A 23,359-nucleotide genomic window follows, 5' to 3' on the forward strand; every position below is an offset into this window, starting at 1 on the left:
AGCACACTCATGCTTGCCCCATAGTCCAACAATGCGTGAGGGATTTTTAATTTTCCCACACGGATAGGCACAATTGGCGCTTCATACTCTTTATCATTCTCGACTTCGTCATCTTTTTTCAAACCTACATTCATTTGACACGAAGAAGTTAGCAATGTTTCATTAAATTTAGTATTTGGAACGGTGCTTACCACATTGATGTTAATGCTTTTTATGTTCTTGGGATTTGGCACCGTATCACTCGGTAGCTGGCCTTTTGCTTTCTTTAACATCGCCACGTCACTTGCAAGTTGACCCATTTGAGTGGTCAACGATTGGATGCTTTTGTCTCGAACCTCGTCCTTTTGTATCCGAACCTCATCACGTTGGTTCATTCGTTGCATTTCACTTTGCATCGCCTTCAACATCTCCATCATTTCATGTCCACCCGAAAAGCTTTGACCCGTTTGATATTGCCTTTGAAATCCTTGGTTTCCTTGGAAATTCGGGTTAGCTTGATTTGAAGGATTCCCATAGCGAAAATTTGGGTGGTTCCTCAACCCGGGGTGGTAAGTGTTAGAATTCATGTTGTTGTAATTTCTACCACCCCCTCCTTGACCTTGACCTTGAACAGCATGAACTTCTTCATATTGCCCTTCCACCAACCCTTGGCAATTTTCAGCCGCATGACCTATCTCATTACACAAAGCACAAACATCATAAATTTGGTTAGTAGTTTGAACATTACCGTCATCTATGGCATGCACTTGTGGTCGGTTAGTGGTCGGTCGGGCTCTTCTTGAAGCTTGGGCTTTCCTTTTTGATGTAGTTGCCATGCTTTCCAAAAACTCCCAATCTTCATTCTCATAATTCGTTCCAAACGTCCCTCCGGTGATAGACATTAAATCACGTGCGTCTTCGGCACTCAACCCCTCATGAAAGGCGTTCATCAACTCCCATAACTCAATTCCATGATGAGGGCAGTTTTTAATCATCATGTTAAAACGCTCAAACGCCTCATGGAACATCTCACCGTGTTGTTGTTGAAAGCTTCTCAATCCCTTCCGCGCATCATTGGTCTTTTGGGCGGTGTAGAATTCATCCAAAAAGGTTTGTTGCATCTCCCCCCATGTATATATTGATGCCGAAGGCAAAGTGTAGAACCACTTCTTTGCCTTATCCTCCAAAGAAAACTGAAATAAGACCAACTTGACTTCATCTGCCGAAAAACCTTGACTCCCAAAAGTGTTGCAAATTGAGTCATAGGCCTCTAGATGGAAATACGGCTCCTCCGTTGCTAACCCTTTGTACTTCGGTAAACTTTGCAACGAGTTTGTTCTTACTTCAAAAGTTCTCCCTTGGTTGTTGTGAGGGATAACCACCGGTGAAGGGTTTTGAGTAATGATTGGCATGAAATGTGCCTCTATTCCCCTTGCTTGTTCCCTAAGATGCCTTCTTGGAACACCCAATCGGCCCCTTGGACGAATAGGACCCATTGGTCTTGGTATAGGCCCTTGTGGTGCAATTGGTTGTTGGGGCATCGGTGGGTATTGATTTGGCCTTTGAAATTGTGGGTATACATGTTGTGGCCTAACTTGTTGCAATGGAATAGGTTGTTGGATTGTTGGCCCTTGTGGTCTTGGCCGAATGTGTTGCGGTATAAGTTGTTGTTGTTGCATTCCACCAACACTCGCCATCCCTTGAGATTGACTTTGAACATACCCAAAATCCCCTTGATCACCATAATCTCCATAACCGTACCCATCATCTTCATACCCCTCAAAGTCTTCGAATCCCTCATCATAACCACCCCCTTGAATTCCTGAAGTTTGCCCAAATGGAATGGTCGAATACTGAAAACCCGACTGTTGTTGTTGTGGTCTAAAAGATGAAGTCGTATGCACGATAGTTGAATTGGGTGCAATGGTGAAGGTAGATGATGATTGACCCGTAGTTGGGGGAAAGAAGTGAGATAATGGTGGGATTGTGGTGGATGGATCGTAAGTGATGGTAGGCTCAGTTTGAGTGGTGATTGGTTGAGTGGAGTTGGTTGGTGTAAATTCAGCAGTGGTATTAGGTAATGTAGTGTTTGGTGATGGTTGGGTGGAAGTAGGTATAAAGGATGAGGTTGTTTGACTGGTTGTAAGTGGAATCTGAGAATCAGCCATGATGTTTCTCGGTGTAATGGGTGAAGTGGGTGAACCAATGATTTTGTTTTCTCGCACTAAAACTCGGTTTTGTCGTAGCGTTCTTTCAATTTCCGGATCAAACGATAGCGGTGATGACCTGTGAGAGCCTCTAGTATGCATACACCTGAAGTACCTGCACACTAAACACAACCAGCGTAAACCCGAAAATAACAAACAAAACTATTAAATTAACACACGTTGCGCACTACTCCCCGGCAACGGCGCCAAAATTTGACGTGATGTCGTGGGTCACGCAAATTTAATCCCTAAACAACTGTAGTTAGCGGTAGTAGGGTATCGAACTCAGGGAGTATGTGGAAAATGTATTGATTGTATATCTTTGTATTTAAACTAATATTAAACTAAATTGCAGAAAATTAAAATTCAAGATTGTGGATTGTTGTTTTAGAAAACTAAATTAAGAACTAAGTCAAATCAAAGTTGGTTGTAAACAATTAGGAGAGAACAATGATCACCCTAGGTTTCAGTTTCTTTAAACAGTTGTGTGCAATTTCACTAGAAAGAGTTACATAGACATAACTCGTGTATATGTGATTGAAGTGATAAAAGGGAACAAAGTACTCGGATTAGATAACGCGAGGTTGTTTCCCGATGACCTATTAACCAATAACCAACCCTAACCCTTCCCGTGATATCTCGGTTGCCAACGGCACCAAGAACGTACGATCGAGACTAGAAATTGTAATATGGATTAACACACTACAAACAATCAAACATACACCATGACATTCAAGCAACGCAAGATATCATTCTAGAAATGCAGAAATTAAACACACAAAAGTCTTAGAAACATTCACCTAGGATGATCACCGAAGAGTTTAGCCGGACATGGCTCGGTGAATCATCATCAACATCAATCTAATGTTCATACAAATTAAAAACACAAACCGAATGATTGGAAATGTTCACAAAGCAAGCTAGTGCTCCAAATTCGCCCCCCCAAAGTGTCCAAGAACCGTCAATGATGAGATAATCCCAAAAGACACTCCCAAAACCGATTATATGATGGCAGTTACATTTTTTCGTCATGTCCACCGTAATTTACGGCCATACCGTAAATTACGGTAATCTTGAAAATGTTACGGCAAAAATAGACTGATTTACGGTGGAGACTTGTGCACCTTTCATGGCCGCCGTAAGTTACGGCCCCACCGTAAATTACGGTGGAGCTCTGACTTGCATGTGCCATCCTGACCCAAGTCCAAACTGCCGTTGATATCCTCCAATCACAATCGTCCATTCAGCCGTCTTTTATTGTCTTGCATGCCTTTTGTGTGGCGGCCCAATCAAGCCAGCCGCCCAAGTAGCCCACTAATACACAAGTCCACTATATGTGTTTCTTATTCACGTGATGTTCCAAATAAGCCTGCAAGCATGTGATGATTTGATGTTGTTTGAAAAGTCAAGACCCTCCAAGAAGTCACGTGAACTATATGATAATTATGGCCTTCACATGTGCCGCCAAACCCCCTTCCTCTTCTCGAAGTCTGCTGCCAAGTGATGATGATTTGATGATTTTAATAATGTTGTTGATAATTCTCTCACAAGTCACGTGATGTCCAAAGAAAATAATGATGATGGTGCCTTCTAGCCAAGAATATGATAATAAGATTTGTTATAATATTCTTTTTAATAGTTAGCTCCTTCCTTTGGTCCAATGGCTCGTAGATACACACAACCCAATGTTCCAACATGTCGGCCCACATGGCTTAGGGTCATATATGTGCCGCCCACTATCATCGAGAGTTGCCTTTTTATATCTACCGTAGCCTACGGTTCCAATTTAACCGAATTAAGCGATTTACCTGCAAAACACACGAACACTCGAAGTTACTATGTTCAAGCAAATAACCAAGTAAAGCATGAAATTTTAATCTTTTTAAACCATTTAAGGGTTGTCCAACGGACCACCCGTCACCAAGCAATACCGAAACAAACCCAAAAGCGCAAGTCCATCTCATCACATTACGAAACCGCACCGTGGGGCCTACGGAAGTGCCACCGCCTACAGAGGAGACTATACCACCGCCTCTACAAGAGAAGGGTTCCCCTCCATCACCAGAGCCTACCAAGGCCCCTCGGGTTCCGTACCCCGGTAGGTTAATTCGTCAAAAGATCAATGAGCAATTCGCAAAATTCGAAAGTCTACTAAAACAATTGCATGTCAACATTCCTTTTATTGATGTCCTAACCCAAATGCCCAAATACTCTAAGTTCATGAGGGACTTCCTCACTCATAAAAGGAAAATTGAAACTTTGCAACTAGTTAACTTAGGCGAAGAATGCTCTGCCCTCGTACTCAACAAACTCCCCCAAAAGAAAATCGATCCCGGAAGCTTCATAATTCCTTGCTCGATCGGGGACTCCCCCGTTCGTAATGCACTAGCCGACCTTGGGGCAAGCATTAACCTCATGCCCTCATCAATGTTCAAAAGACTCGGCCTAGGAACAACGAGTCCTACAAAAATGAGCATACAACTTGCTGATCGATCCGTCAAATTCCCGCAAGGTGTCATCGAAAATGTCCTAGTAAAGGTAAACAAATTTGTCTACCCGGCCGACTTTGTTATACTCGATATGGAAGAAGACACCGAAGTCCCCCTCATACTAGGGAGACCATTTCTCGCCACCGCACAAGCAGTGGTAGACATGAATGACGGAACGCTCACCTTAAGGTACGGGGATGATGAAGTAAAGTTCGGGGTTGGGAAGAGAATAGAGGACGATGACCCGGTCAACTACATGAAGGTTATTGATTCGAGTTTGGATGCTGCTCTCCGACGGTGCAACATGGGATGCCAAACATCCCACTCAGAAAATATATAACCTCACATTGGGTCTAGCCAAGGACCCTTATAAACGTGGCGCACCACGGAGGCATTCCGCGGAACTATCCTTAGTTTAGTTTAATCTTTTAGTTTTAATTTGCAGGAATAAAACACACTCATGGTGGTAAAGGATGATAAGGGAAATGAGGAACATGGCCCCATGCACAAGAACAAGGCCACACGACAACAATTTCTCCATTACAGAAGGTTTAGCACGGGCCGTGCCCAGCCCACACGGCTCCGTGCTGAACAACCTGCAGAAAAACGCCCAGTTCAGGTAACTGGACACGGGCCGTGTTCACCAGACACGCCCCCGTGTCCAGGCTTCTGTTTCTTTTCTTTAATTATCGTTACTGGCACCTGAACACGGGGCCGTGCCCGGTCCCCACGGGGCCATGTCCAGACTGCCAGTAACATAAATTTTTGCTTTTAACACCATGTTACACATTCAATCAACCTAAAAATTTATTTTTGGGACACATTGAGGACAATGTGTAATTTAAGTGTGGTGGGATGTTAAAACCTTGAATTTTGCAAGTCCTAATAACAAGCCTTACACAAAACTCTATTGGAACCGCTAATCATTCATTTTTTTTACTTGTCTAAAGTTTAAGTTGGGAATTCTAAGACTAACAAGGTTATATTTTTACAAATTTACAACCGATAGCGTCGTGATAAAAAGAACCAACATAAGAAAATTATGAAACGGCATGACAAGCTTAGTTAAAATTCGATTATATATACTTGATCACATAGAAAAACCCATTCCCACAAAAAGTGAGTTTTGAGCCTTTATTGAGCATACAAATATACATCTTTACGCTAAATGCTCATTTTTCGTTTCTTGTGTGAATAGCCGCTTGGTTCTTACGACTCTAGAACTTGCCACGACAATTCATTCCCGGTCCTTACCAACTTAAACCCAAGTAAGTAAATGATGGAGGCATTAGGACTAACCCTTTTTCTTTCAAAACCATTATTTTTATTTTTCTTTTCACCTACCCAAAAACTCCCCCTAGTTAACCCCTTTGAGCCTAAACCTTTTCATTTCTTAACCCAAAACCCTTTTTACCCACCAAAAACCCTTTTTATTTTTTCCTTTATTTTAGTAACAAGCTCGGTTTTCGTGTGACTGAAAAAAAAAAGAAAAAAAAAAGAGAAGTTTACAATGAAGTTAGAAATAAACAAACAAAGCTCCTAAAAAGCTTGTTTGAAGAAATACTTCATTAAAAATAAAAATACTTCAATACCCATAGGTATTGGATGGCGGGGATCCAAACTCTTTGACCCCCTCATAAGTTAACTACTATTAATACTATAACCCGGCTATTTAGGACTGTATCCCTGCTGACTCAGACTACTTAGTCGAGGGTAACGTCACCTCCAAAAGAGGGGCCTACCATAATTTGCATTAATAACTTAATTCATTATCTTTCAATAATCCGACCCTTTAGGATTGTATCCTTGCTGACTCAAACTACTGGGTTGAGGGTAACTTCGCCTTCAAAAGAGGGGCCTACTACAATAACTAAGATAATCTCTTAAACAAGTGCAAAAGTGTGAAAATAATCAAAGGTTATACTAATACACGAGTCGGATCCAAGTGATTCATCTTGTCTATCTGTTTTTATCTTTATTTTTATTTTTCAGCATTTAGTTAGCTTTTATTTTCTTAGTTTAAAAATCTTTTCTAACATTTTGATTTGGTTAGACGTTGAGGATAAACCGGTACTAAAAGCTCTTGTGTCCTTGGATGACCTCGGTATCTTACCAACACTATACTACGTCTACGATGGGTGCACTTGCCCATATGTGTGTTTAGTGTTAGCGAATATCGTGTTTTATAAATTTAAAACTTGGCTAAAACTGTAAAAAGGGCTTAAAATATACATCTAAAACATATACACACTAGAACGCATCACTCTCCTACTCAAATCTGAGGATCCTAACCTTGGGGAACCTCCTTTTGAGTTTTGTTCGGCCCTTGGACCTTTTGTAAGTGTCCTTCCTTGCTTTGTTCATTATTATTTGGCTCTTAAAGCCGAAAAGTCAAACGTTTCGATAAACGCTTTGACTATTAGTTAGAACTTGTATGGTCAAGCCATGGTTCGCAACGAACATGGCTACGTGACCGTAATTAGGTATGCGTTAAACCCTCAAAAGGGCACCTCCTAATTACCACGTTTACTTAGTTAATTGTCGGGTCAATGTAATTGAAATAAAAGTCAAATGGGTTAGTTTTTAAATAAAATTCATAACTGATAATAAAGAAGCTATAAAATCAGTTTTGTCACTTTAATAACTTGGTAAATATTAGTTGAACATGTCTAAACATGTTCAACCCGGCAATTCTAAGTATAGGCTCGGTTCACAACCGAAAGTCGCAAAGTTTGACCTTTGCTTTGACTTGCAGTTTTGACCCGAATTAGCTTAGTTTAGATATGCCTTAGGGTTCCTTTATGACCATATTATATGTTAGTATAACCCCCTGAAGTTATACTACATAATCCTTTAGAATTAGAGTTCATATGCATGTTTCGTTAAATACCTAAATGTTGACCATAATGCCCTTTTGATATTAAAACAAGATTTTTGAAAATGTGAAAGGACTAAAACCTTTATTACTGATTTATAAACATGTACATAAAATTTCACATCAGTTCGTGGTCTAAAATAGGAGTTATGCGCAATAGCGTAAATTGAAAGCTTCTTTATCAAATAAACGACATTTTCTGCATAAAGCCTATTTAAACCCAAATTTTGACATCAAACCTTTTCTTCATGATGTAGTATAATATTTAGGGATTTTTGTAAATTTTTATAAAATTTTAATCTGATCATAACATAGAGTTATCGCATAGACTCGGTATTTGACGATAATGCCCTTTTCGCTAATAAAATGAGTTTACACATCCTTTACATACGAAATCTTTTTCTACTGATTTTATATGTTAAGTAAGTTATATTAAACAGTAAAGGCTGATCAAAATCTCAGATTTCATTAATCAACCCGAATATCGTCAAATACCGTCTTTTATGCGATTTAGGCGCATAACATGGTTTAAAACCATATTAGGCACCTAAAGCTTGATACCTACTGATGTTATGAATAAATTTTTTATACTTTAACAGTAAATAAAAGTTTTGAACTAAGATTTCCAAAATTAACTCTTAAAGCTTATGTGAAATGACCAAAATGCCCCTACGGTGCATAGTTTGGCCATAAATAATAAATTTCACATATGTGAGGAATTTTACTGATATAACTTATTAAAATAAATATATTTACTGATCATTTTAGACTAGAACCTCAGATTATCATTTAACCTCTCTTATAACCTTTAAAATGACCAAAATACCCCTATGGGGCATAAATTGGTTTTAAATTCGTTTTGGGCATAATGGATGATATCCTACTGATATCACAACATATTAAAGGCATATTAACTTGTGGAACATGTTCATGATTCTTATGGTTACCCGTTACGCATGTTTCGCGTTCGGATCGGTTTATGTAACTAGTTTGCATAAAATAACCGAAACGGGTCAAACCTTATCATTTTCACTTCAAAATCCAGAATGTGTTTAGTTTGCCCATATTATACAAGTCTCCAAACTTGTCGGGTCTAAATCACATTCTGATCCAGTCTGCGCTTAATCTTGCGTTTTGAACCGTAAACCCTTCCTTAAAACTAACCGGTCTAAGTTTCAACTTAAACAATACCCGTTAGGAATCTAATAGGTTAATAAAACCTTCGTTCCAGATTAAGAGCCCCAGTAGAGGTACTTCTGCTTGCTGATTAGAATGTACGGCTGAGTATAAATTGCATTGCTAGCTCAGGTAAATACTTTTAACTTATTTTCCCTTATACGGGCTTGGGATACGGTATTATAAAAATACCGCTTGGTCGGGTGTAGAAACCTTTTAATCAGAGATGATTAAATTGCATAATCCCGTTTTAATATGTATTGCTTGATAACAAATAACATTGGGGGTTAATGACCGTGTCCTGGATATCCTTGGTTCATTTAAAAAGTGAATGGCCACAACGTAAGCACAAGGTGTAGGCAAAACACCTCCTGTTGCGTATGTAAAAGATATACTCACTTGTAAGGGTATTTTTCTTGTGAGATTATATTTGTGGTGTGTTGATTAATTTTGACCGGTTTGTATAATCACCGGCCCTAAATGTTGGACAAACGTGTAAATCGGATACAAGATTTTTATTAATAAAATTGTCCCAAGTTATAAAAGAATTTTGTGCCTTGTGCATTCAAATCATTTTCTCAAACATTTTCAAAATGAGTCAGTTAATTGTATTTACCAGTGTAAACTGACGTATTTTCCAAAAAGGTTAAGTGACAGGTACTGTACGTAATTGGCTGGGAGCTCAGGGCGTTAATAGGGAATCTTGCAAGTTCTATATTCCTGAAGTCTGTTGAACAGTTTTCTTTTATTTGATCCGCCTGTGTATCTTTTACATATCGTTTGTAATACTTTGATATTCTCATCCGGTTGTAATATGATTATCCTTTGCTTCCGCTGTGTATTTAAATTGTGTTGTTTGACTATGATGATATCAACTACGTCACGATACTCCCCACCGGGCCCACCGGTAATACGTGGAAATATCGGGGTGTGACAGGTTGGTATCAGAGCCAACATTGAGTGAATTAAACACTAGCCTTTTGTGTTTAATCTCAATGACACAGTAGCGCATTCCTTGACCTTCTGAGTCTAGACTTAACATAGGAATACTCTCAACCCCAATCTGAAAATTATTGCTTCCAATTTTTATATATTTTGAATATGTGGCCAAGCGAAGAAGCCATATTAGAAATTCTCCACTTCCATAGCCATGAAATGCTGAGCTTCGTACCGCGGCTAGGATGAAACGTGCATCTAGGGAGAAAACATTCAGAAATAAAGTGAAGAAGAAAACTCCTTTTGCTGAAGATCGTTTCCTTAGTAGTCCTTATAAGGACATATGTATCTTTCAGTCCCTTCAAGGACAACATTATTCCTTTCAAGTCCCGTTTAGGGCAAACCTGTACTTTTTAAATTTTTAGTGGAATGATTAAATTTAAATTTTCATTCCAAACATGAAATATGAAATAAATGAAAAATAACATTCCTTTTATAAGATCTACCATTATACTGAAATGGCAAAATCTAAAAAGGACAAGACCTAGCCCACGTGTCATTTTAAGACAGGGCCAAGATGGTAGTTCCTCAATTAGATTCAGATCCTTATTAACATCTCAATTTTGGATTGTTTTGCGCTTAATATAAAAAAAATCTTAAAGGGTAAAACCTAGCTTGATTGTCATTAAAGACCTAGCTACGATGGTAAAACCTGTTTAAAAGAGATTCAGATCCTTGTTAACACTAAGAACGTGTTAGCACTCTTGACAGATGTGATTCGAGAAAATCACAACAGTCATCCTTATATTGGATTCTTCCAATTTTCTTATCTAGCCTAGTGATTTAGAAATCATGGCTTAAATCATCAAATAAAGATGATCATATTGTTAACACCTAAGGACGCGTTAGCACTCTTGACAAAAGTGATTCGAGAAAATTACAATAGTCAACCCTATATTGGAATTCTTCAAATTTCCTGATTTAGCCTAATGATCCAGAAATCATGGCTTATATCATCCTATAAGATGATCATATTATAAACATCCATTAGTGATAAAGTGCCTACGAGCTAAACTTGTTGTCCGATAAGACAACGACAGTGGTGGTCTTTGACCCCCTGTCTAAAAATGTTGGACTATGTCCAAGCATAACAGTCTGTATGATCCATACGATCTTGACTAATAGCATCTGATAAGATGATCATATCCTAAACATCCCTTAGTGAGGAAATGCCTACGGGCTATATCTATTGTCCTAAAAGACAAAAGACAGTTGTAGTCTTCGACTCTCTGTCAAGAAAAGTAACCAACTATGTTCAAACCTTAAATGCCTCGATCTTATACGATCATGGCTTATAAATTCAAAATTGTCCTCGTGACAAGGCCCTTGTGCCATTTCAATATCCTTAGTAACTTATGGCTGGACTAATTATAATAAAATTTTAAAATAAACCTGATTACCAAAATAACCAAGAATGGTCTATTAATACCATGGTTAATGAATCATCGAAGATGATTGTTCCAAAATAGACTCCCTGTCAGGAAAAGGGTAATGAACTATGTTCAAACCTTAGTGCCTCGATTCTCTAAAATCGTGGCTTATAAATTTAAAACTATCCCTGTGATTAGGCCTGTTGTGTCATTTTAATATCCTTGACGTTTTATATACTAGGATAAATTATAATGAAAATACTAATATAATTAACAAATTAACCCATATGGTTCATATTACCATGGTTAATGAATCGTCAAAAATGATAATTCCATAATAACCTTTGAATAAATCATTGTCAATACTTATGTAGCAATCAAGCTACATGGCTGGATCACAGGAGGTCAACAGCCACCCGAAGGAGAACAATGATACTACCAGAATTAATATAACTGGTGCGGAACTGCAGGCATTAATAGATAATGCTGTTACTCGAGCTCTTGACAGACAGTATAATGAATCAAGTGATACCCACTCTAAGACTATCTGTGGCTCGTAGTAAGCCCCCCTTCTAAAACACATGAGTCAAGGGAGGACGATGTTCATCACTCATCAAATCATAGGAGTGTCCTGTCTAGACAGATTGTGCTTCATCTAGAGGCACCAGTTAAGACCTGCTCATATAAATATTTTGTCTCCTGCAAGCCCAGAGACTTTATAGGAGAGAAAGGAGCCATCGATTGCATGACATGGCTCAATGAGATGGACACTGTTGTTGACATCAGCGGTTGTGCAGAACAAGATGTTGTGAAATTTGTTTCACAATCATTCAAAGGAGAAGCGTTGGCATGGTGGGGATCATTGCTCCAAGCCACAGGAAAGATCATATTTTACAACTTATCTTGGGATCAATTTGTTGCATTAATCAAGGAAAATTTTTGTCCTCAGCATGAGGTAGAAAAGATAGAAAACAGACTTCTTGACTCTGGTCATGAAGGATTTAGATTGCCAGGCATACGTGACAAGTTTTAACACTATGTCCCGCCTAGTTCCTTATTTAGTCACCCTTGAACCTAAACGCATAGCGCGTTTTATTGGAGGCCTAGCACCAGAGATAAAGGGAAATGTTAAAGCATCTAGGCCTACCATATATAGGTCTGTGGTGGAATTATCCTTATCTCTCACCTTAGATGCAATCAGAAATATGCCTGTTAAGGCTTCTAGCGAGGGAAAAAGGGAAAGAGAGGAGGAGAACTCTCACCGATCTGACAAGAAGAAAAAGGGAAGTTTTAAGAACAAGAAAGATTCCGAGTTTAGGAAAAACTCGAGTCAGTCTAATAACAGACCCAAATGCAGTAACTGCAGAAAGCAACATTCTGGGAAATGTACAATTGACCCACGTGCTAAACTATGTGGAATTTGCAAGACCAAGGGTCACAAGACTTTAGATTGCAAGGAATTGAAGAACGCGATATGTTACAATTGTAACGAGGAAGGGCACATCAAAACCAACTACTCAAAACTTATAAAAAAGCATAGAGAGGCCAGGGAAACAAATGTGTGAGTCTTCCAGAGGAACGCCCAGGAGATGGTGCAAAATGACGACAATGTAGCATGTACCTTTCCTTATCAAGAGGTTTATGCAGAAATTATTTGATGATGGCACAGATAAGTCTATAATGAACAATAAATGTTGTAAACTGTTGTCCCTGCCTGATTAGGACTCTAGATATATAGCGCAAGGTAAAATTGGCCGATGATTCTTTAGAGAATGCCCCAACAAATCTTAGATAGATATTTTATATCTATTAGGAATCACTCTTTTCCGATATCCTTATGGCAAGCTTTCAAGCTATCCAAATTCATCAATATAATAAAGACAGTGGTGACATTTTGATCCCCTGTCAAAAAGGTGATGGACTAGGTCCAAACCATAAATGCCACTGATGGTCTTTTGTGGCCTAGGCTAAGTAATATTGATATATATTTTTAAATTACATTCATTAAGAATGTTAGTACTATATTAGCCTGTATGGTTTAATGATACCATGGTTAGTATATGTTAAGGCAACCAGGGTGATGAATAGCAGTTGTTGGATTGCAACTAAGTAATTGATTCATTTGGTGATAGGAACCAAATCTTGAGTATGACAAACTCGGATAAGACAACAGTCAATCGCGCCATTGATGATACGACGCATGCTAATGATACTACAATTGTGAACCTCAAAATTGACAAGAATGTTCTTCAAACTATGATAGACGCAGCTGTTGGAAAAGTTGTGAAGAAGGCCTTGAAAAAAAAAATTCAAGGGGCCCAATGCTACTTGCTCCAAATCTCATCCAAGACTACCCTTCCTTACTCACGAGAAGGATCTCGTTCATGCCTCTAATGCAAAGGATGGACTAAAAAGGAAAAGGGAGGAAGATAACTCCCAGAGTTCTAAGAAAAAGAACAAACAAAGGTCCAACCAGAAACCTGTATGCAAGACCTGCAAGAAGCGCCATTATGGGAAGTGCAGGTTCGAACCAAAATCCCAATCGCAGCCGAGGGCTTGTGGGATCTGCAAATCAAGGGAGCATAAAACATTGGATTGCAAGGACATGGAGAATGCAGTCTGCTTCGGCTGTAATGAGAAAGGCCACATCAAGACTACATGCCTTAAGTCTGTCAAAGGAAAGGCGGCTAAGAATAGAAAGCCTAAGAATGAAAGCGCCTAAAATGCCTAAGATAGTTCATACAAATAATGGCATCAAGTACATTCCTTAACATTTATCAGTGATATAAATGCTAAGAGTTTTTATTTTGGTTCGGGTACCAATAAATCCTTCATAAACTATAAGTATGGCAAACTTTTAAAATCTTCCATAAGAACCATAGATATTACAGACAAAATCATAGGAACCATTTCTTCTGTTCTTGTCAGAGATCTTCAGTCGTAAATTCTAGTGTACTCCCTCTCCAGATGAAGTACGTCAGAATATGTAGATGATATCTCTTGATCTCTATCGTTTAAGAATACCAGATGGTATGACAAAAAGCGCCATATGAGGGCTGGTGTATCTTAATACGTTCCATAGATTGCTTCCATGCCTGATCAGTATGGAGGTTTAATGCATGGAACCACAAAGATATTCCAATGATCATATGGTACTAAAGTCAACTAATGGTATTCAAAGAAGATATCCAGAATGGAATTGTCCAAGTAAGTGTCTCTGATTAAGAAATCTGTGGACTCGTAACATAAATGTGCCACTTATCTGACATAGGCACAGATAAATGAACTGGATCCTGAGATTTGGAAAATCCCTGTAATCTCCGTGTGTCTTGATTATCTTCTCCAAATATTACCCTGTCTACCTCCTGAGGCAAATAGAGTTAAGATTAACATCCCACTTTGGGCTGGAGTATTGTGAAAAACTCCATGCTGATTATGGAATAATCGAAACCCTGATTAAGTGAGTTTTAAAATAGAGGTTCATATAGCCTAACTCAATATTCTAAGAGTTCGGTATTGTTAATTAAGAAAGACGGTTCATTTTGCTTATGCATTGATTACCGCAACCCTATTTAGGCAACAACTAAGAATCGCTATTAGCTGCCCAGGATCGTCGATTTGTTCGACTAGCTGTAAGGATTAGCTATTCCTTAAGATTAGTCTTAAGCAGTGGTTGGAATAACCATCTCACCATAAAATAAGTTTTTCTATAACAATTATTATGTAAGCATCAAGGCTACTCCTTTGGGGACCTTGTATAGATGGAATGTTAAACATCTATTATTAGAACACTAGATAGGTAAGTCCAATATCAGGATCTGAAAGTTGCGTTGGAAACAACAAATAAGATCATACAGATCCATAATCATCTTAAAGTTGTCAGTAATTGACAGAAAAATTGAGGATTGATAAAAGTCGCAACCTTCTTAAGTCCTTAATAAGGAATAAGGTTCAATCGAAGGTATCGCCCTAAGTAGGGTGTGCTAAATTTTAAAATTTTCAGGGTAAGATAAGCCCTGGATATATAGGAACATTCAGGAAATCGAATGCAACAAAGGTCAATAACTTATAAGCTAAAACCTACATAAGGAGCTTAGTGGAGCTCGCAATGCGTCCCACACTGATGATTTAAGGATATGTTTCGCCAATAAGTCGAGACACATTATCACATAATGATAGGCAGATTAATGAAACTTTATGTATGGACGAGAAACCCGTATCGATTAAGGATCGGCAGGTTAAGAAGCTCCAAAAGGATACATGTACCTATTATAGAGGTCAACTTGGGTGCCTTAGAGGCCCAAATGTACTGGGGAAGATTAAGTCCAATATAAGACAGAAAGTATTCCCATTACTTTAGCAAATCTCGAGGTCGAGATTTCTTTTAAGGGGGTGAGGATGTAACACCTCGTAAAATCACATCCAATAATATATTGACACGTGTAATAAACCCTAATAAAGTCAAACCTTGAATTTAAGGGACTAATTTTTCGAAAAATCGAAAAACATTGATTATGAAAGAACTGGAAGTATTAACATACCTAAAATAAGTTTCTAAATAACCTTATACGGTTTTATATTCACAAATGAGCCACTTGTTGATCGAGTGTAGCCGTTTGCGTAATTAATTGAAAGTTTGCGCAATAAAGGGTTAAAAGCGTCAACATGTGAATTCTTACCTCTGAGTGAACTTTTAACAATCCGAGAGCTTCATGATATTTGATTATACTCTCGGGAATGCCAATCGTTGGCCGTCCAAGGCTTTTATGCCTTTAAGTGACTTTACGCGCAACTTTGCAAATATAAGGGGTTAAAAGTGTCAATAAGTTTAATTATACCTCTGAATGACCTTTTAGCGAACCCGAAGCATCGTGATGTTTAATAATACTCACATGAATGCCTAATATGGATTAGATAAGGCTTCGATGCTATTAAACGATGAAATGCGCAAGTTTGCGCATCAGAGGGACTATTTGCGTCAAACTACAAAAGTCTATCGATTCGTATAGTATCGAACCTTCTGGAATATGATCATAAGTTAAACATGCCCTAAATATCCTTTACATAGGTTAGAAATAGGCTTAGAGGTGTTTGGTGCGCAAAAATAAACTTATCTGATCAACAGGGACTAAAAGCGTCAAAAAGTGCATAAGTTTGCATTTTCGCGCATATCTTACGTTCTGAATATATCCGGACATCCAAAAATTTATGTAATTATTAAAATATTTTATTTTAGTGTTTGGCTTGATAAAATTCCATTCGTCGCGTAATTTGGTTCGTTTTTCGCGTCCGTCCGTGTTTCGTCGTAATTAGCCGAACAACGTGACCGTACGACCAAACGAACCGACATCCGGCATATTTTTGAGCATGTTTCATGTTCCCTATGCTTAGGCATCACTGTAGACCTTAAAAATGGTTTAACGGGCCTTAAATGTGTCGGGAATGACAATTATCAAGTGTAGGGGCCAAATGTGACAATTAATGAAAGATGTGCTGAGCAGACCTGGTCCTTACGGACCATATAAATGACCTCATACGGTTCGTATACCATGCCCAGTAACAGAAAAACTAAAAACCAGCTGTGGTTTTTGCTTCTTGTTTCACATATTTGATTCTAGGGACTGGTTTTAGTGTACCCATAGTTTTCTAAAACAGGGGGCACACTTGTAAGGCTGAGATCGAATCACGGTTATCAATGAACGATCCTAACAGCTCTCAAAAACCTATAAATACCCCCTTGATCATGGCTTCCCTTTCTCATTTGCTTCCAATCTTGCTCTCCTACTCAAATCTGAGGATTCTAACCTTGGGGAACCTCCTTTTGAGTTATCTTCTGCCCTTGGACCTTTTGTAAGTGTCCTTCCTTGCTTTGTTCATTATTATTTGGCTCTTAAAGCTGAAAAGTCAAACGTTTCGATAAACGCTTTGACTATTAGTTAGAACTTGTATGGTCAAGCCATGGTTCGCAACGAACATGGCTACGTGACCGTAATTAGGTAGGTGTTAAACCCTCAAAAGGGCACCTCCTAATTGTCACGTTTACTTAGTTAATTGTCGGGTCAAAGTAATTGAAATAAAAGTCAAACGGGTTAGTTTTTAAATAAAATTCATAACTGATAATAAAGAAGCTATAAAATTAGTTTTGCCACTTTAATAACTTGGTAAATATTAGTTGAACATGTCTAAACATGTTCAACCCGACAATTCTAAGTATAGGCTCGGTTCACAACCGAAAGTCGCAAAGTTTGACCTTTGCTTTGACTTGCAGTTCTGACCCGAATTAGCTTAGTTTAGATATGCCTTAGGGTTCCTTTATGACCATATTATATGTTAGTATAACCCCCTGAAGTTATACTACATAATTCTTTAGAATTAGAGTTCACAGGCATGTTCCGTTAAATGCCTAAATGTTGACCATAATGCCCTTTTGATATTAAAACAAGATTTTTGAAAATGTGAAAGGACTAAAACCTTTATTACTGATTTATAAACATGTCCATAAAATTTCACATCAGTTCGTGGTCTAAAATGGGAGTTATGCGCAATAGCGTAAATTGAAAGCTTCTTTATCAAATAAACGGCATTTTCGGCATAAAGCCTATTTAAACCCAAATTTTGACATCAAACCTTTTCTTACTGATGTAGTATAATATTTAGGGATTTTTGGAAATTTTTATAAAGTTTAATCTGATCACATAGAGTTATCGCATAGACTCGGTAATTGACGATAATGCCCTTTTCGCTAATAAAATGAGTTTTACACATCCTTTACATACCAAATCTTTTTCTACTGATTTTATATGTTAAATAAGTTATTTAAACAGTAAAGGCTGATCAAAATCTCAGATTTCATTAATCAACCCGAATATCGTCAAATACCGTCTTTTATGCGATTTAGGCGCATAACATGGTTTAAAACCATATTAGGCACCTAAAGCTTGATACCTACTGATGTTATGAATAAATTTTTATACTTTATCAGTAAATAAAAGTTTTGAACTCAGATTTCCAAAATTAACTCTTAAAGCTTATGTGAAATGACCAAAATGCCCCTACGGTGCATAGTTTGGCCATAAATGATAAATTTCACGTATGTGAGGTATTTTACTGATATAACTTATTAAGATAAATATATTTACTGATCATTTTAGACCAGAACCTCAGATTATCATTTAACCTCTCTTATAACCTTTAAAATGAACAAAATACCCCTACATGGCATAAATTGGTTTTAAATTCGTTTTGGGCATAATGGAAGATATCCTACTGATATCACAACATATTAAAGGCATATTAACTTGTGGAACATGTTCATAACTCTTATGGTTACCCGTTACGCATGTTTCGCGTTCGGATCGGTTTATGTAACTAGTTTGCATAAAATAACCGAAACGGGTCAAACCTTATCATTTTCACTTCAAAATCCAGAATGTGTTTAGTTTGCCCATATTATACAAGTCTCCAAACTTGTCGGGTCTAAATCACATTCTGATCCGGTCTGCGCTTAATCTTGCTTTTTGAACCGTAAACCCTTTCTTAAAACTAACCGGTCTAAGTTTCAACTTAAACAAGACCCGTTAGGAATGTAATAGGTTAATAAAACCTTCGTTCCAGATTGAGAGCCCCAGTAGAAGTATTTGTGCTTGCTGATTAGAATATACGGCTGAGTATAAATTGCATTGCTAGCTCAGGTAAATACTTTTAACTTATTTTCCCTTATACGGGCTTGGGATACGGTATTATAAAAATACCGCTTGGTCGGGTGTAGAAACCTTTTAATCGGAGATGATTAAATTGCATAATCCCGTTTTAATCTGTATTGCTTGATAACAAATAACATTGGGGGTTAATGACCGTGTCCCGGATATCCTTGGCTCATTTAAAAAGTGAATGGCCACAACGTAAGCACAAGGTGTAGGCGAAACACCTCCTGTTGCGTATGTAAAAGATATACTCACTCGTAAGGGTATTTTCTTGTGAGATTATATTTGTGGTGTGTTGATTAATTTTGACCAGTTTGTATAATCACCGGCACTAAATGTTGGACAAACATGTAAATCGGATACAAGATTTTTATTAATAAAATTGTCCCAAGTTATAAAAGAATTTTGTGCCTTGTGCATTCAAATCATTTTCTCAAACATTAAAATGAGTCAGTTAATTGTATTTACCAGTGTAAACTGACGTATTTTCCAAAAAGGTTAAGTGACAGTTACTGTACGTAATTGGCTGGGAGCTCAGGGCGTTAATAGGGAATCTTGCAAGTTCTAGATGCCTGAAGTCTGTTGAACAGTTTTCTTTTATTTGATCCGCTTGTGGATCTTTTACATACCGTTTGTAATACTTTGATATTCTCATTCGGTTGTAATATAATTATCTTTTGCTTCCGCTGTGCATTTAAATTGTGTTGTTTAACTATGATGATATCAGCTACGTCACGATACTCCCCACCGGGCCCACGGTAATACGTGGAAATATCGGGGTGTGACAATTGGTTAAACCAAATGGCATGACAATAAATTCATAATGGCCATACCTTGTTCTGAAAGCGGTCTTAGGAATGTCCTCTTCCTGTACCTTTAATTGATGATATCCTGAACGTAAATCGATTTTAGAGAAAAATCGAGCTCCTTGGAACTGATCAAACAAATCATCGATTCTTGGTAATGGTAACGATGTTTAATCGTGACTTTGTTCAATTCACGGTAATCAATGCACATACGCATCGATCCGTCTTTCTTTTTAACAAACAATATTGGTGCTCCCCATAGCGATGAACTTGGTTGTATGAATCCTTTCTCTAACAATTCGTCTAACTGCTTCTTAAGTTCTTGCATTTCTGTGGGTGCCAAACGGTAAGGGGCTTTGGCGACTGGTGCTGTCCCTGGTAGCAGATGGATTCTAAATTCAACTTCCCTGTCTGGCGATAGTCCTGGTAATTCTTCTGGAAACACATCTGGAAACTGAGATACTATGGGAATATCTTTTAGTTCTTTTCCTTTAGTGTTAATGATTATGGAAATCAAATACACTAATGATCCTTTTCTTACATAACTGGCTATTTTCATTACAGAGATGAATTTTGTGGATCCAGACGGCTTATCTCCTTTAATTGTGATCTTTTCACCCGTTGGTGAACTTACTTGGATTGACTTTTGATCACATAGAATACTGGCTTTATTAGCTACTAACCAATCCATTCCTAATACAACATCAAATCCTGCCAGATTCATTGGGTAAAGGTTTGCAATAAACTTTTGATTTAAAAATTCTATTCTTGCTCCCTGCAAGATTTCGGAAATCTTAGTGGTTTCCCCATTTGCTGTCTCTACTAGACATTCTTGTGGGAGTTTAGTTAATGGTTGATTGAGAAGTTTGCAAAACGAAGTATTAATAAAACTTTGGTTCTGTTGATGCAGATTTTGTGTCCGATGCTTGTCGAATAGATTAGTTATTATTTTACGCTGAATTTGTAATAGTTAGTGAAACGGTCTATCGAACGTGTATAGACCCGCTCGTTTGAAGTGGTCAAACGAGAGGGTTATTCGGTTGACCGTGTGTGTTTGCTAGACAGTTTATGGTTGTTTAATGTTGGTGTCGAAGGATAAGGCATCGAAGGATTGTGTATCCTTCGATGAGCTCGAAAGATATCCATCGAAGGTTGAAGATGGACCTCGAAGGATATGGCATCCTTCGAGGTATGTGTGTATCTTTCGAAAGCTGGATGGTCGACAGATGATCTATCGACCAGTCAGTTTAATCCTTCGACCGTGCAACCTGTGTTTGGTATAAATACCAACACCTTGTCATTTGCAACACAAGAGTGAGAGCACAAGTGTGTGCAAGAGAGTGATAGGAGGTTTGAGACCTCACCGGGAGAAATCACCACTTGGTTTCTCCCCGGATGTATACTTCTTTGGTATTAGTTCGGATTCCATATAATCGGGCCGACTTGTAATGTTTACTACCGGATTAATACAAAGTTTGTTTGTTTATCCTCTCTATCTTCTTCCATCTATGAACATGAACATGAAAATCACGGAATCGATCCCGAAACACGGACCTACAATTGGTATCAGAGCCATGGTGCCCGATTTAGTAAAACTAACCGTTTACTAAGTCACATGTGCTCTAGATCTGTGATTTTTGTGCCCTTTTTGTTCAAGATGTAAAAATGGTGAAATAGAGAAAAACTCAGATCTGGACCCGAATATCCAGATCTGTGACAAAACGAGTGTTGGGTTTTATGTTTTTCTCCTAAATCTTCAAGTTTTCGTCATCAAAAATCGTGTACGAGCGTTTTCATCGAATCTGCAGATTACCCAGGTTGCTGTGTTCTTGATGTTCTTCACATCTTCATAATTTGAAAGATGTAAAGAACTTCGAAGGATCAGTTAACTTCTCGAAGGGTCATCTCACTGAATTCGAAGGGTCACATCTGCATATTTCGTAAGATGATAAGGCTGCTCGAAAGGTCAATCATTTCCCAACTGTGTTCGAAGGGTCAGATCCAAAACTTTGAAAGATCATTTAAATTTTCGATAGATTATTTGATTGTTTCGAAGGGTCAATCAACTGATTTTGAAAGATAAAAATTCTGTATCGAAGGGTCAGATCATTGTGTGTTCGAAAGATTGTTCGAAAGATCAACAATTCGAAGGGTCACTCTTTCTTCTTTCGATTGATTCAGTTTTCGAAGGATAATTGGTCAATCAGTTATTGGTCAATCTGTGCGAACACTTCTCAAAATTGTGCACCACCCAAGAAAATAAAGGGACATAGTGCACCGCCCAATTGTTACCAAACCGCCGACCTTTCGTACTTTGTTGCCCACATGTCGGACAAAGCACTGCCCAAGTAACAAATAATGTTTGATTGTTTATTGCTTGTGTACACTGCCCAAGGCAACACCCATTTGCACCGCCCACTTTCACAAATCATATGTATTCGAAAGATGCTTGGATAATTGTTGTGCACCGCAAAAGTAACCAATGAACTTGTTGTTTGTTGTTGGTATTCACGGCCCAAATAAGGATTCACGGCCCAGATCATTTCTGATTATAAGATTTTTACCAATTTCAACATAAGACAAATGCTTGTGATATCACCATGACATCACAATGATGATGTCATGGTGAGGTGTAAACGGGAATGGGTTTGTGGCACTCCGTGCTTCGCGTGTCGAACTCTGGGGCGCACGACGGAGGAATGTCGTGATGTCGGGCTTGAGCCGGACCTAACCGTGTCAAAACCGAGTCGAACCGAGCCGAGTCGCGTCCACACAAGGTGTATCAAAGTGAAAATCTAGCGCCTAAAGTTATATTTTGCTAGATTTTTCTATTGGGCCCATTTGGTGTGAAATTTTGGGCAAATATTAAAAAAAAAAAAAAAAGGATCCATTGGAACAAAGGTTTTTGATGCAGAGTGGGGTCGGGTGTTCGCGAAGATGATTTGAACCGCGCTTCTAAATGTCAACGTCAAAATTCGTATGAATTTGGGAGCGTGCGGGGTGATGCAGCATGATGAAAACAAGAGATGATGAAAACTTGATGTTTGAAAATTGTGGGGTAGTCACGGTTACCGATGCAAATGGCAAAAATGGTAACGCGACTATTATGGGCCAAAAACAACACGATATGTTTGCTTCCGCGCATCAGTATTTATGATTGTTACCGGTTATTCGGAAATGTTCGAAAGGATTTTGTTTATTGTCATATTCTCGCATTTGAAGACGAACGTATGAACCTGGAACGTCTATACCGGTCCTAACGAGTTCACAAAGTCTTTGGTCTTTGGGGGGATACAAGTCAGATCCTACGGGGTACCAGGGGACGTTCTTATTCAACTAGATTATGCAAAGAAGAAAGTCATGTTCGTGAATTTTCGGAACCGAGAACATTCAATGAAGATTGATGACAGTTCCGCTCAGTGGAGGGAATTGGTGAACATTTGACGACAGTTTCTTTGAAGTGGAAAGAATCTGTTAAGGTTTAGAGACTTTACCAAAGAAATGGGGGGATAAAAATTTTCAGATGTTGAATTTCTTCGGTAAATTTCTAAACGCAATCATAGGTATGCTTAAAGATCAAGACTTGATGCAGTTGTTATAGAATGGAATCCTTATCAAATGCCGGTTGGAGTATTGGAAGATCAGCGGAAGATCGGTCAATTGAGTCCTTTGAGGAAATTGCACAACACTCAACACGGATGCGCGTACTCTGAGGGGGAAGTTTTATACAATGAGCATCAAGATACTACTTACCTAGA

The 23,359-nt window shown here is 38.3% G+C and overlaps 1 protein-coding gene and 1 non-coding gene across 2 annotated transcripts; both read left to right on the forward strand.

Annotated features, from left to right (window-relative positions):
- The first annotated feature begins 945 nt into the window (after window positions 1-945).
- On the forward strand, window positions 946-1,051 carry LOC118489523. Its single transcript, XR_004887543.1, has one exon. It is a non-coding gene; the product is annotated as a small nucleolar RNA R71 (small nucleolar RNA).
- An 11,246-nt stretch (window positions 1,052-12,297) lies between these two features.
- On the forward strand, window positions 12,298-12,657 carry LOC110921218 (CCHC-type zinc finger protein CG3800-like). The gene has a single exon (XM_022165507.1). The coding sequence runs from the start codon at window positions 12,298-12,300 to the stop codon at window positions 12,655-12,657; it is 360 nt and encodes a 119-aa protein (XP_022021199.1).
- The last annotated feature ends 10,702 nt before the right edge of the window (window positions 12,658-23,359 follow it).

This window comes from Helianthus annuus, chromosome 17 (genome assembly GCF_002127325.2).
Source record: "Helianthus annuus cultivar XRQ/B chromosome 17, HanXRQr2.0-SUNRISE, whole genome shotgun sequence".
In the NCBI taxonomy this organism is placed as follows: domain Eukaryota; kingdom Viridiplantae; phylum Streptophyta; class Magnoliopsida; order Asterales; family Asteraceae; genus Helianthus; species Helianthus annuus.

Bases quoted from the DNA above. Each gene is read 5' to 3' on its own strand.
- LOC110921218 (XM_022165507.1), top strand. From the start codon at position 12,298: ATGCCTGTTAAGGCTTCTAGCGAGGGAAAAAGGGAAAGAGAGGAGGAG.